The sequence below is a fragment of the Denticeps clupeoides genome, chromosome 3 (genome assembly GCF_900700375.1).
Source record: "Denticeps clupeoides chromosome 3, fDenClu1.1, whole genome shotgun sequence".
Taxonomy (NCBI): domain Eukaryota; kingdom Metazoa; phylum Chordata; class Actinopteri; order Clupeiformes; family Denticipitidae; genus Denticeps; species Denticeps clupeoides.
The window spans coordinates 34931103-34942101 of NC_041709.1; the positions used below are offsets into that span (position 1 = coordinate 34931103).

Consider the following 10999-nt stretch of genomic DNA (forward strand, 5'->3'; position numbering starts at 1 on the left):
TGTGGGGTGGTGTCTGAGATAGAGGGGACGTGGCAGGAAAAATCACTCAGATCAGCACACATCGGTAAAAGAATTCGTTACAATCAGCCCAAAAATCTTCATGGTCCTTTAAAGCCCTTTCTCTTCCGATTCTCCGAACAAAGGCGGTGCACCATTACATTCCGTTACGCACAAGTGTGATTTATCATTTTCATATTAGAGGGTGTCCAGATGTTCGTGATAATCACAATTTATAATAATCACAAGTCACATTTCAATAGCTGCAACGCATTGATTAAAAGTGTAGATTAAGTGTAATATTAACTATATATATATATCTCCCAGCCACTCCCCCTTAATGGTGCGATTAAGCTGCCCCAACTTTTAATAATCACTCTACAAACAGAACTCGGCAAGATGGAAGAATAACTACACTTTATTAATTCACAAACTAAAAAAATTCAGAATTTACTGCCCCCAACACCCACAACAACGAAGCCGACAGGTGGCGCACTTTAATAAAACAGGATTCGCCTCCTCCGTGAAGACCCCCACTTTCCCACCTCATCACCCCACATCGGCAACTCCCATTACAGTGCATTTTACTAATATATTCACTATTTAAATGTTCGGTGTATTATTCACATGGAAATATGTGTTAAAGCCTCTCTCTTCGCCGCGGTCGCGTCCCCCAACCTTCTCTCTATAGATCATCTTTTAGCTCCCGTTTTAAATGAAACTTAACTTGGATTGGAAAAACACTCCTCTAATTGAACAAACTCTGGTGGGCGTGGTCAGGCCGGGCGTCCAATCAGATTTCAAGGGTGGCCACGACTCTGCTGTTAAATCTTTTTTTCCGTTACGCATATGCCTACGTATTTGGGGTCGTCATCAGAAGGTTGTGACAAAGCAGGATCCAACGTCATCGTTCGCCGTGCGATGTGGGTAAATCTCATCGAACGGCAGACTTCTGTCTTTCTTTTCAAAAAACCCGAAATGAACTTCAAATTATGTATTACACAATACATCACAACTGTTCATTATACATTTTTACAGAAATAAATGTAAAACGTCGTACGTGTACCAAGACGAAGCGATGGGAAGTGGTCCGGTCTGTCCAGCCGACACCAATATTCATAAACCAGCATTTTATTTGAAGGAGAAAATAAACCGAAGCCTTGAGGCCGGGTGTGGCTCGCAGCATGTACAGGGGCTCGCAGGTTCGATCGCCTTGGCAACCACACACACACACACAAGCGTGTAAAACACACCGGCATCCATTACAACAGAAAACAGGAAGGGAACATCGTTCCGGATTCTCACCGTCTCATAAGTCTGGTCTTCATGGTTGCTTTGTTTTGCCAATTGTACCAAATGAAGTTTAAAATGAAGAATAATAAAAAGGACCGAGAGCAGAAAGGAGTATTCATGCTGGAATATGAACCAGGAGATGGCCAGAAAAGGGTCCGTTTCCGTCATCGTGAGTTAGTGGAAAGTGTTCTTCTGGTGGAGAACCTATGGAAGCTATGGAGCCCTGCGTTATGCACCGTTGTTGCATCGTGAGCAGCCTCCTCATCGGGCCACGACTCCTCTGTCGGGAGAACTGGACTCAAGGCCGCTGAAGGTTGAAGACCACACACCATCCCTCCTTGGTCCAGGTCGGTCCATGGTGCAGACAGTGGAGCCGCCGTGATGGCCTGAAGCCCTCCAGATGTTCCCGAGATCAGCGCTGGTGGAGGAGAGTAGGGGGTAGGGGCCCGTCAGTAGGGGTAGGGTCCCACCACGATGGTGAGTCGGAGCAGGGAGCTGGAGCGGTAGTTCAGACCAGTGTTCTGGGTGATCATCTCCAGGTCCACCACCTGCTCCCGTGGTCCTTGCAGGGACTTGGTCATCACCAGCATGGCGCTGGTGTCGCCGACGCGCTGCGGGAGGCACAGGGTTGGAGATCAGGAGGACGTGGGGGGGGGGGGGACAATGCAACTGCCAACGCTCACCTTCAGGGAGAAGCCCTCAGCTTCGTTGCCGGCTTTGATCCGGAAGGTGTTGACCATGTTCGGGAAGACGCTGGTGGCCTGGATCTGGAAGATGTCCGAGGGCACGGCGCGGCCGGACAGGACGCTCATGTACCTGTAGACGATGGAGGACGGCAGCCTCTGACACTCGCTGGAGGACTGGCAGCTGCAGCGGCTGCAGAGGAGAAATGATCTGTCCAACTGTGTATATTAGCTGTAAAAATTAGCATTGCCGGTATCTACTCTACATAAAAATGTGGGCTCTTATGTCAAATGCAGTGTTAAAGTAATTAAATGTAATTACAACATTATCAGAGTGACTAGTTCCTCTGCATCAGCCGTGCTGACATCAACTTCCACGTACTTGGCTGCCAGTTTCGATGACATGTGAGACGACGAGATTTAAATTTCTTGTCAGCGAACATGAAGTGTTTGTCACTGTGAGACACTGCAGCACAGCACACGGTGACACGGTGAAACGTGTCCTCTGTATTTACGGGGCCGATCCTTAACCTTCCTTAACCGCTGGGCCACAGAGGACACTTTCCGTTGTGCCACCGTGTGCTGTGCTGCAGTGTTTCACAATGACAATCACTTCACTTTCGGTAACGGTAACTGCATTGTAACCATGGAAACAGTAGTTGGTTAGATTATCCTTTCTTTTTCCAGTCGCGGAAATGAATGTTGATGTAAATGATGGAAATCCGTCGGCAACTGTGAAATCGTGGACAAACAATGACACTGAAGAGGGAACGGTGACATCTGTCAACTTACCCATCCCCAGTTTTTACATACGGCCCGTGGCAAGGGTTTCTGGGATAGCACTGGTACCCTCCGTTGTAGTTCCAGCACATCTGGTCCTCGTGGCAGACCTGGCCCAGGTCGCACTCGTTCACGTCTGCAGAAGGTGAAAGGTCGCGGCAGCGCGTTTTACAGCACAGGCCCGCCCGAAGTGAGCGCACGGCGACACGGTACCTTTGCACGCCCGGGTTCCCTGCAGCACGTAGCCCGCCGGGCAGGAGCAGGCGTAGCGGCCTGGGCTGTTCGCACAGCGGCCCTGGCACACGTTTACGGAGAAGGAGCACTCGTCCACGTCTGTCGCGCACACACAAAGCACATCAGAAACCTGGTTTCTTATGGTCTGACTTCTTTGACTTCATTCATTTGACATAAAAGTGTAATATTTGGTTATGTTTGGAATATTTGCATATTGGTTCATCGTTTACTTGCAATATTTGCAATACTGTGGTCTGTACAGTCGCTACTGTGTATGACTGTGTACGTGACACATAATATTATTTTATAATAATGTTTTCAAATATTTGAATTTGAACATTTGAAACCGTACGTGTCTATGTTTGTTAAACGGCACTTTTTAAGTCGAGTCCTCCGTGTGGAATGGAACACAATGACCAGAAATAAAATTTATCCAGATCGAAACGGAGGCATTCGTTCAGGAAACAAACATATCGGCAGGTTGCAGCAGCAAAAAAATCCGAAATGCCATAAAGGAGACGTTGCGTTACTAAATCAATGGCAGCAATAGAAAAAAAACCCCGATGATGCCCAGACACAAAGAAACGGTTTTAATAACCGTTTGATTAACCGGGACGGCCGGGAGACTCGGTTACCTTCGCAAGTGACGAGATCCGAGCCGAGCTCGAACCCCCGCTCGCACCTGCATACGAAGGAGCCCACGACGTTGGCGCAGCGGTGGTGGCACGGGTTGCGGGTCGCGCACTCATCCACATCTGCGAAAAGGAGGAAGAGGTCGGCAGGGCTTCAGCGGGACCCCGAAAAATACCAGCCATCAATCAGGTTTCAACTTTCCAGACGTTATTGTCATTGTACAGTTACCTGGAAATGAGCTGGCAAGACCACAAAGATGCAAGAAAACAAGATAGAAAAAAAAAACAGTATAAAACACTACATACACAGTATTTAGGTACAAGAGACATGGGGGGGACATGCAAGAGCATCATAAACATGATAAATACACGGGGGAACGGCTTTGGTCAGTAGAGATAAGTGGAACTATTGGGTAAATTGGTAATTGCACATTGCCAGGATTTTGCACAGGCCCGTAGTCAATAGCAGCAGTGAGATGTTACAGGGACAGTCCCCCCCTGGAGACACTCGGGGTTAAGTGTCTTACTCAGGGACACAATGGTAGTAAGTGGGATTTGACTGCCCATGGGTAGAAGCTGTTCTTTAATCTGTTGGTTTTGCACCTTTTACCAGAGGGCAGTACATTGGTTAGGATTGAGGTGGTCTTTTATGATCGTCCCTGGCTCTGGAGAGACATCTAGAGCTGGCAATGGAGTCCGGGGAGGGGAGTGTGCAGCGGATCACCTTCTCTGCTGTTCTGGTGACCCTCTGGAGTCACTTCTTGTCGGCTACTGTACAACCAGCATACCACACACTAGATTGGGGCTCGGTAGAAGGAGTTTACAGAAGAAAAAACGTGCAGCTGTCCTTTATTAATATGCACGTGACTTATGCATAGACAGGATATTTCCATGGGTTCTAACTTTATGTACTTCACTGACTTAATATGCAAATTTAAGCACGAAAAATATTAATCTCTTTCAAAAATTATTCCGTTACAAAAAATGAAGTGATGCCTGTAAGTAAACAGTAATGATGTAAAAAAAACTACGAAACTGTATTATATTGTGTAAATGACTCTAACTCGGTCCAATTTTTGTACCATGTAAACGTGTATTACTATTAAATTAATGAATAAAATGGAATTCATGCACAGGCGTAACCGTAACTATTTTAGCACAGCTGCCCATTTTCTTTACCGTAAACTCTTTTTATTGTATCGTTCGCATATTGCGAGGTGTGTACGTGATGATTATCTTCTGATACCGTAGTTCCCTCTGAACTCCAGTAAACCCAGTTAGGTTTTTTTTGCAGCACTTCATCCAATTTTTTGCCATTGAAATATAATCGAACGCGAGGAACGTAGGAACATTCGTAGGGAACCGTGTTCTCAGACGTTGTGGAGAAGCCAACGCTGCGGTGGAGACCTGGGCGGACCTCACTCGGCGCGCTGTATATAATCTCTGATTATATACAGAGATCTGAAGACCTCGGCACGCTTCCCAGCGTCCAGGACATTATCAGGAGCTACAGCTGGCACACTGGCGTGGAAAACATGAAAAAACGGCGGAAAGAGCGCTCTTCCCGGCACAGTATTCCCGGCACATGTTTCTCAACCTGACTTCCAGCACCGGAATGAACTCTTGCTGAAAGTATCTGAAACTCCCCTGTGAGTGTTTTGGGGAGTGGTGGGGAGATAAATCTGGCACGGACCCGGCGAGCCCACACCCAGAAAGCGAGGCAGGAATAACAACATCACGCGCTTCACCGAAATACGTTCTGCTTCGAGAAGCTGTACGTAGTGGAACGTCCATCCGTCGACAGTCACTGGTTGCTGGTCACATGGGGTTCAGGTCGGTCCCCTGGCTGCAGGAGGACATATCGGCATGGATGTCTGGGTGACACCTCCAACTCAACCTGATCTTTCCGGGCAACAACTCCCCTCAGCAAAACCTCTCAATTCAAATCGGCTCGCTACTGTTAACACCCACGGCTTCTGCAAAAGCCTTGGAGTTTGGATTGACGACAAACTGGGTCCTGAACCATCACGTTGCTGCGATCTCCAGAGCTCTAGAACATTCGCAAGATTAGACCTTAGATTAGACAGGCCACGCAGCTCCTCGTCCAGGCAATGGTCATCTCTAAACTCGACTATTGTAACTCTCTCCTGGCTGGAGCCTTTGCAGTCACCATAAAACCACTCCAGATGGTCCAAAATATGGCAGCCCATCTCATCTTCAATCAGCCGAAACACACCCATGTCCCGCCTCTTCTCACCTCCCTCCACCCGGCTCCCGGTAGCTGCTCGCATCGAGTTCAAATCCTTGATGCTGCCTACAGGGCTGTAAATGAAACTGCACCCTCCTACATCAATACATACTACCTAGCTACACCCCTGCACAGAAGCTACAATACTACCTCCTACATCAACACAATAGTACCATAGCTACACTCCTGCACAGAAGCTACAATACTACCCTCCTACATCAACACAATACTACCTAGCTGACACTCCTGCACAGAAGCTACAATACTACCTCCTACATCAACACAATACTACCTAGCTACACTCCTGCACAGAAGCTACAATACTACGTCCTACATCAACACACTACTACCTAGCTACACTCCTGCACAGAAGCTACATACTACCTCCTACATCAACACAATACTACCTAGCTACACCCTGCACAGAAGCTACAATACTACCTCCTACATCAACACAATACTACCTAGCTACACTCCTCCTGCACAGAAGCTACAATACTACCTCCTACATCAACACAATACTACCTAGCTACACCCTGCACAGAAGCTACAATACTACCTCCTACATCAACACAATACTACCTAGCTACACCCTGCACAGAAGCTACAATACTACCTCCTACATCAACACACACTACCTAGCTACACACTCCTGCACAGAAGCTACAATACTACCTCCTACATCAACACAATACTACCTAGCTACACCCCTGCACAGAAGCTACAATACTACCTCCTACATCAACACAATACTACCTAGCTACACTCCTGCACAGAGCTACAATACTACCTCTACATCAACACAATACTACCTAGCTACACTCCTGCACAGAAGCTACAATACTACCTCCTACATCAACACAATACTACCTAGCTACACCCCTGCACAGAAGCTACAATACTACCTCCTACATCAACACAATACTACCTAGCTACACTCCTGCACAGAAGCTACAATACTACCTCCTACATCAACACAATACTACCTAGCTACACTCCTGCACGTTCTCTCAGATCAGCAAACGAAATGAGACTGAAAATCCCCTCTTCACGGGGTCTCCGTTTCCAATCGACTCTGTTCTCCTTTGTTGTCCCTGGCCGGTGGGACAACTTGTCCTGCTCCATTTGACTAGCCGAGACCACCACCACCTTTAAGAAGCGGTTGAAAACGCACTTATTCAAAAAGTATTTCAGACGAATCCAACACACGCACACACTCCCAAAAAAAAAAAAAATTAGTCTAGCACTTTCCGAGCATGTTCTTCTTCTGACAAGTTGGGCCTTTTCAGGACTCTTAGTTTTGTAACTCAAAATCTATAGAAACCGAACGGGAATTGCTGTGTCGTCCTCTTGGAAGATAAAAGCGTCTGGCAAGAAAAGTAAAGGAAGGAGAACAAGGGAAGGACGGCTGGCGGCGCCCGCATGTTCGCCCCCTCCGAGGTGTCAGGTTTCGCGGGACATCAGAGAGAAGCCCTGCGATGAGTCCCTGCCAGGTGTTGGACAGGCTTGTCTCGGGAGGAGAACAAAGTTGAAGGGTAGAAGGTACGAGGTTCGGGTAACTCGTGTCTCTGATGTTTGCGGCGATGTTACGGCTGTACCTCGGGACAGACGTGTCCCGGCCCGCCTCGCCGCCACCCAGTAATCCCCAGCGGTGGTGCTTTTCTCCAAAGTCCTTCCCGAACTCGAGCCTCAAAGCGATAACAACTCGAGGTGAAATATGTCAAGGAAAAATGCCCCGTGGTGGCTTCATCGCGGATTCGTTTTAAAACTCTTTCTTTCTCCCAGAATGCAATGCTGAGACTTCCACTCTTTCGCTGTCGGATCCAGTTTGGTAAAGACGTTCTACACGGGGCCTCACATCGTCACAACGTCGAAGGAAGACCGGCGTGACATGTCACTAGGGTCCGAGAAATCTCCTTTCATCTGTCAACTCAGAACGTTCTGGAGAAATCCGTCAATGGCAACGCGTCCAGAGGTTCTCACCTGCGATAGGTCCATTGCTTCCTGTGATTGTTTGATGGTTGTCAACACTGGAACGCGTAAAGATCTCAGACCATCGGCACCACGCCGTCATAGCAAACTGTCATGTGAATCAAACGAACGCCGGATTTTGGGGCTACATTTACATTTCCGGCATTTACCAGACGTCCTTATCCAGAGGGACTTACAATCAGTAGTTACAGGGACACTGGGTCAGTGGTGGACTAGCGGTTAAGGAAGCGGCCCCGTAATCAGAAGGTTGCCGGTTCGAATCCCGAGGTGCCACTGAGCAAAGCACCGTCCCCACACACTGCTCCCCGGGCGCCGGTCATGGCTGCCCACTGCTCACTCAGGGTGATGGTTAAATACAGAGGACAAATTTCACTGTGTGCACCGTGTGCTGTGCTGCTGTGTATCACATGTGACAATCACTTCACTTTACTTTTACTGAGGGCTAAGTGTCCTGCTCAGGGACACGATGGTAGTAAGTGGGGTTCGAACCTGATCTGCATGTCGGTCCTCCGTTGAACCTTCTCACCCAGAACCAAAATGCAGAAGACTAAAGAACACATTTCTGCAGAGCCTCAGTGGACATTCCACGACGGGACGCGGCTGTAGATGCCTGCTGCAGGACTGGAATGTGCTCCCGTCCCGTAACGCGGCGTGTCGCAACACGGCCAGACGTTCCAGCTGACGGCTACCCGGGGGGGCGGGTCTTTCCGAACGTTACGTCCCTGCATTACAGTCGGTGAGGAAACGAACGTCCCGCTTGGTGGGTCACGTGACCACTCTCACCTCGGCAGTAGCCGTGGTCGTCCGGCGCGAAGCCCGCCGCGCACCGGCCGGAGGCGGGGGTGTCCCGCTGGGCGGGGCCGGGCACGTCCTGGTCCTCCTCGCCGCTGTCCACCACGATCCTGGCGTTGTGGGGCAGGCAGAGGTAGCCGCCGTAATGGTTGACGCACCTCATGTTCCCCTTACAGGCGTCGGGCAACGTCTCGCACTCGTCAATATCTGAACGGTGACAACACAACATCGTCATCATCATCATCATCATCATCATCGTCATTGTCATCATCATCATCATCATCATCATCAGTTCCAAGAGCTTCTGTGTGGAACCAGGAAAACTTCTTGCCTCGGCAGATCTGTCTTTCGCTTTCAAACTCGTAGCCATCTGTGCACTGGGAGACGGAACAAGAGAACGTCAGGGTGAAGCCGCGTGTGTGTGTGTGTGTGTGTGTGTGTGTGTGTGTGTGTGAAGGCTCACTGTATAGGTGACCGGTTCCTCGGTGTCCTGCTGGGACAGCGCCGCACTGATCGCGGCCGCCAGGCAGAGGCACAACCGCAGCATGGCTAGAACACACACACACACACACACACACGTAAAATAATAGAACAGTAGAACCGGACATGTACCAACACCACCGCTACATCTGGAATATTAACGTGCACTTTCTCTAATGCAGCTCGCCCCTCTCGTCCCATCCTGGTCACTTTCCAGGCCATCATGACGTCAGCGAATGGCGAGAGATGCAACCAAAAAAATGAAACAGAACATAGAGCGCTGGCAGGATGTTTCAGAGAGGATATATAAGAGAACATATATAATAGAGTATTTTTAATATATATATAATAGAGGATGTTTAAAAGACGATATTTAATAGAGGATGTTTAATAGAGGATATATAAGAGAAAATATATAATAGAGTATTTTTAATATATATATAATAGAGGATATATACTAGCGGATGTTTAATAGAGGATATATACTAGCGGATATATAATTGAGGATATATAATAGAGGATGTTTAAAAGACGATATTTAATAGAGGACATATAATAGAGCATATATAAGTGAGGATATATAAGAGAGGATGTTTAATAGAGGATATATAAGAGAAAATATATAAGAGTATTTTTAATATATATATAATAGAGAATATATAGGAGAGGATGTTTAAAATACGATATTTAATAGAGCATATATAAGTGAGGATATATAAGAGAGGATGTTTAATAGAGGATATATAATAGAGGACATATATAAGAGAGGATATATAGGACAGGATAAAAGACGACATATAAGACACGATTTTAAATAGACGATATTTAAGTGTATAAGACGCCGCATGAACCGCGGACGACGACGCGCGTAAAGTTGGCCGCGACGCAACACTTTTACGCGCTTTATGCCGAAGTTGCGGCGGAATATAAAAGAATATAAAAGAGTCGCGACCTCGGTCTCTTACCTGGTCCTGAAGCGCCGGCTCGCAGCGCCAGACTGCCCGGCGGCCCGGGCCGGAACAGACGGGTTCGGCGCCGGGAACCTCGCGGGCGCCCCCTGGCGGCCGGTCCGAGCGCAACGTTTTTACAATTTACAGGTTGAAACACGTTGAGATCAGGATCAGGATCACTTTAACACCAATAACAGAAAACTGCACAACAGACACGCTACAGTACTAAAAACCAGTACCAGTGTCTGTAAGGTAAAACTATGGTAAAACTCTGAAATGATCTTGCTTTGTTCTAATGTCCTGTGTTCTGCTTTTGGACGCGTTGGGACATCTGGGACCTGGAGACATCTTCCAGTGAAGGTTCCATTTTACGAAATGCCACTGCTGCTGATGCAACATGACCGCATCATTGTGGTGTGAGTGATGAAGAAGGAAAAGTCAGCAGTGCATGGGGTCGATTTCGAGCATCAAATGGTAGAAGAACGACTGCAAAGCCAGTAATGTGTGTTTTGTCCATTTTATTCATCCTCATGTCATACAGACACATGCTCAGAGATCATTACAAAGCATGCAAATCTGTCTCAGCGGCGTGCATTTCGGTGCTGGGGGCAGTGCATCAAGAACTGATGGCTCCCGAAACAGCATCCAGTCAGTTCCTGATGCAGTATCACCAACATCATATAACATGAAATGATGTGTAATAACAAAACTGACAGCAAGGACCCACCCAGGCATCGTTCTCCGTTTGCACCGAGGCATTCTGGGGGATTGCTGCAACCTCAGCGGCAGCCGTGGGGGTGTCTTGCAACGCAGCGCACAGTTGCCAGCTGAGATTACACCAAAAGGCCAGAAGCTGCTCCACGTCTGGAGGAGACTCCTGAAGGTCCGGAGATGCTGGTGCTGCAGAATGACGGGGCC

General features: G+C 48.0%; 1 protein-coding gene across 1 annotated transcript; it reads right to left on the bottom strand.

Annotated features, from left to right (window-relative positions):
• Nucleotides 1-388: 388 nt before the first annotated feature.
• Nucleotides 389-10113, bottom strand: LOC114785796 (EGF-containing fibulin-like extracellular matrix protein 2). The gene is made up of 9 exons (XM_028972411.1): nt 10097-10113; nt 9115-9200; nt 8983-9028; nt 8643-8858; nt 3623-3742; nt 2967-3086; nt 2766-2889; nt 1974-2166; nt 389-1901 (listed from the first exon to the last, which is right to left on the bottom strand). Exons 2-9 carry the CDS (start codon nt 9196-9198, stop codon nt 1740-1742), a joined length of 1065 nt encoding a protein of 354 aa, XP_028828244.1. The 5' UTR covers nt 9199-9200; nt 10097-10113; the 3' UTR covers nt 389-1739.
• Between the last annotated feature and the right edge of the window lie 886 nt (nt 10114-10999).

Coding starts and splice junctions, on each gene's coding strand:
- LOC114785796 (XM_028972411.1), bottom strand. CDS start 9,198: ATGCTGCGGTTGTGCCTCTGCCTGGCGGCCGCGATCAGTGCGGCGCTG. Junction 2,167..2,765: donor TATGTAAAAACTGGGGATGG/GTAAGTTGACAG, acceptor TCTCCTCTGCAG/CCGCTGCAGCTGCCAGTCCT. Junction 1,902..1,973: donor CTGAGGGCTTCTCCCTGAAG/GTGAGCGTTGGC, acceptor TGCCTCCCGCAG/CGCGTCGGCGACACCAGCGC.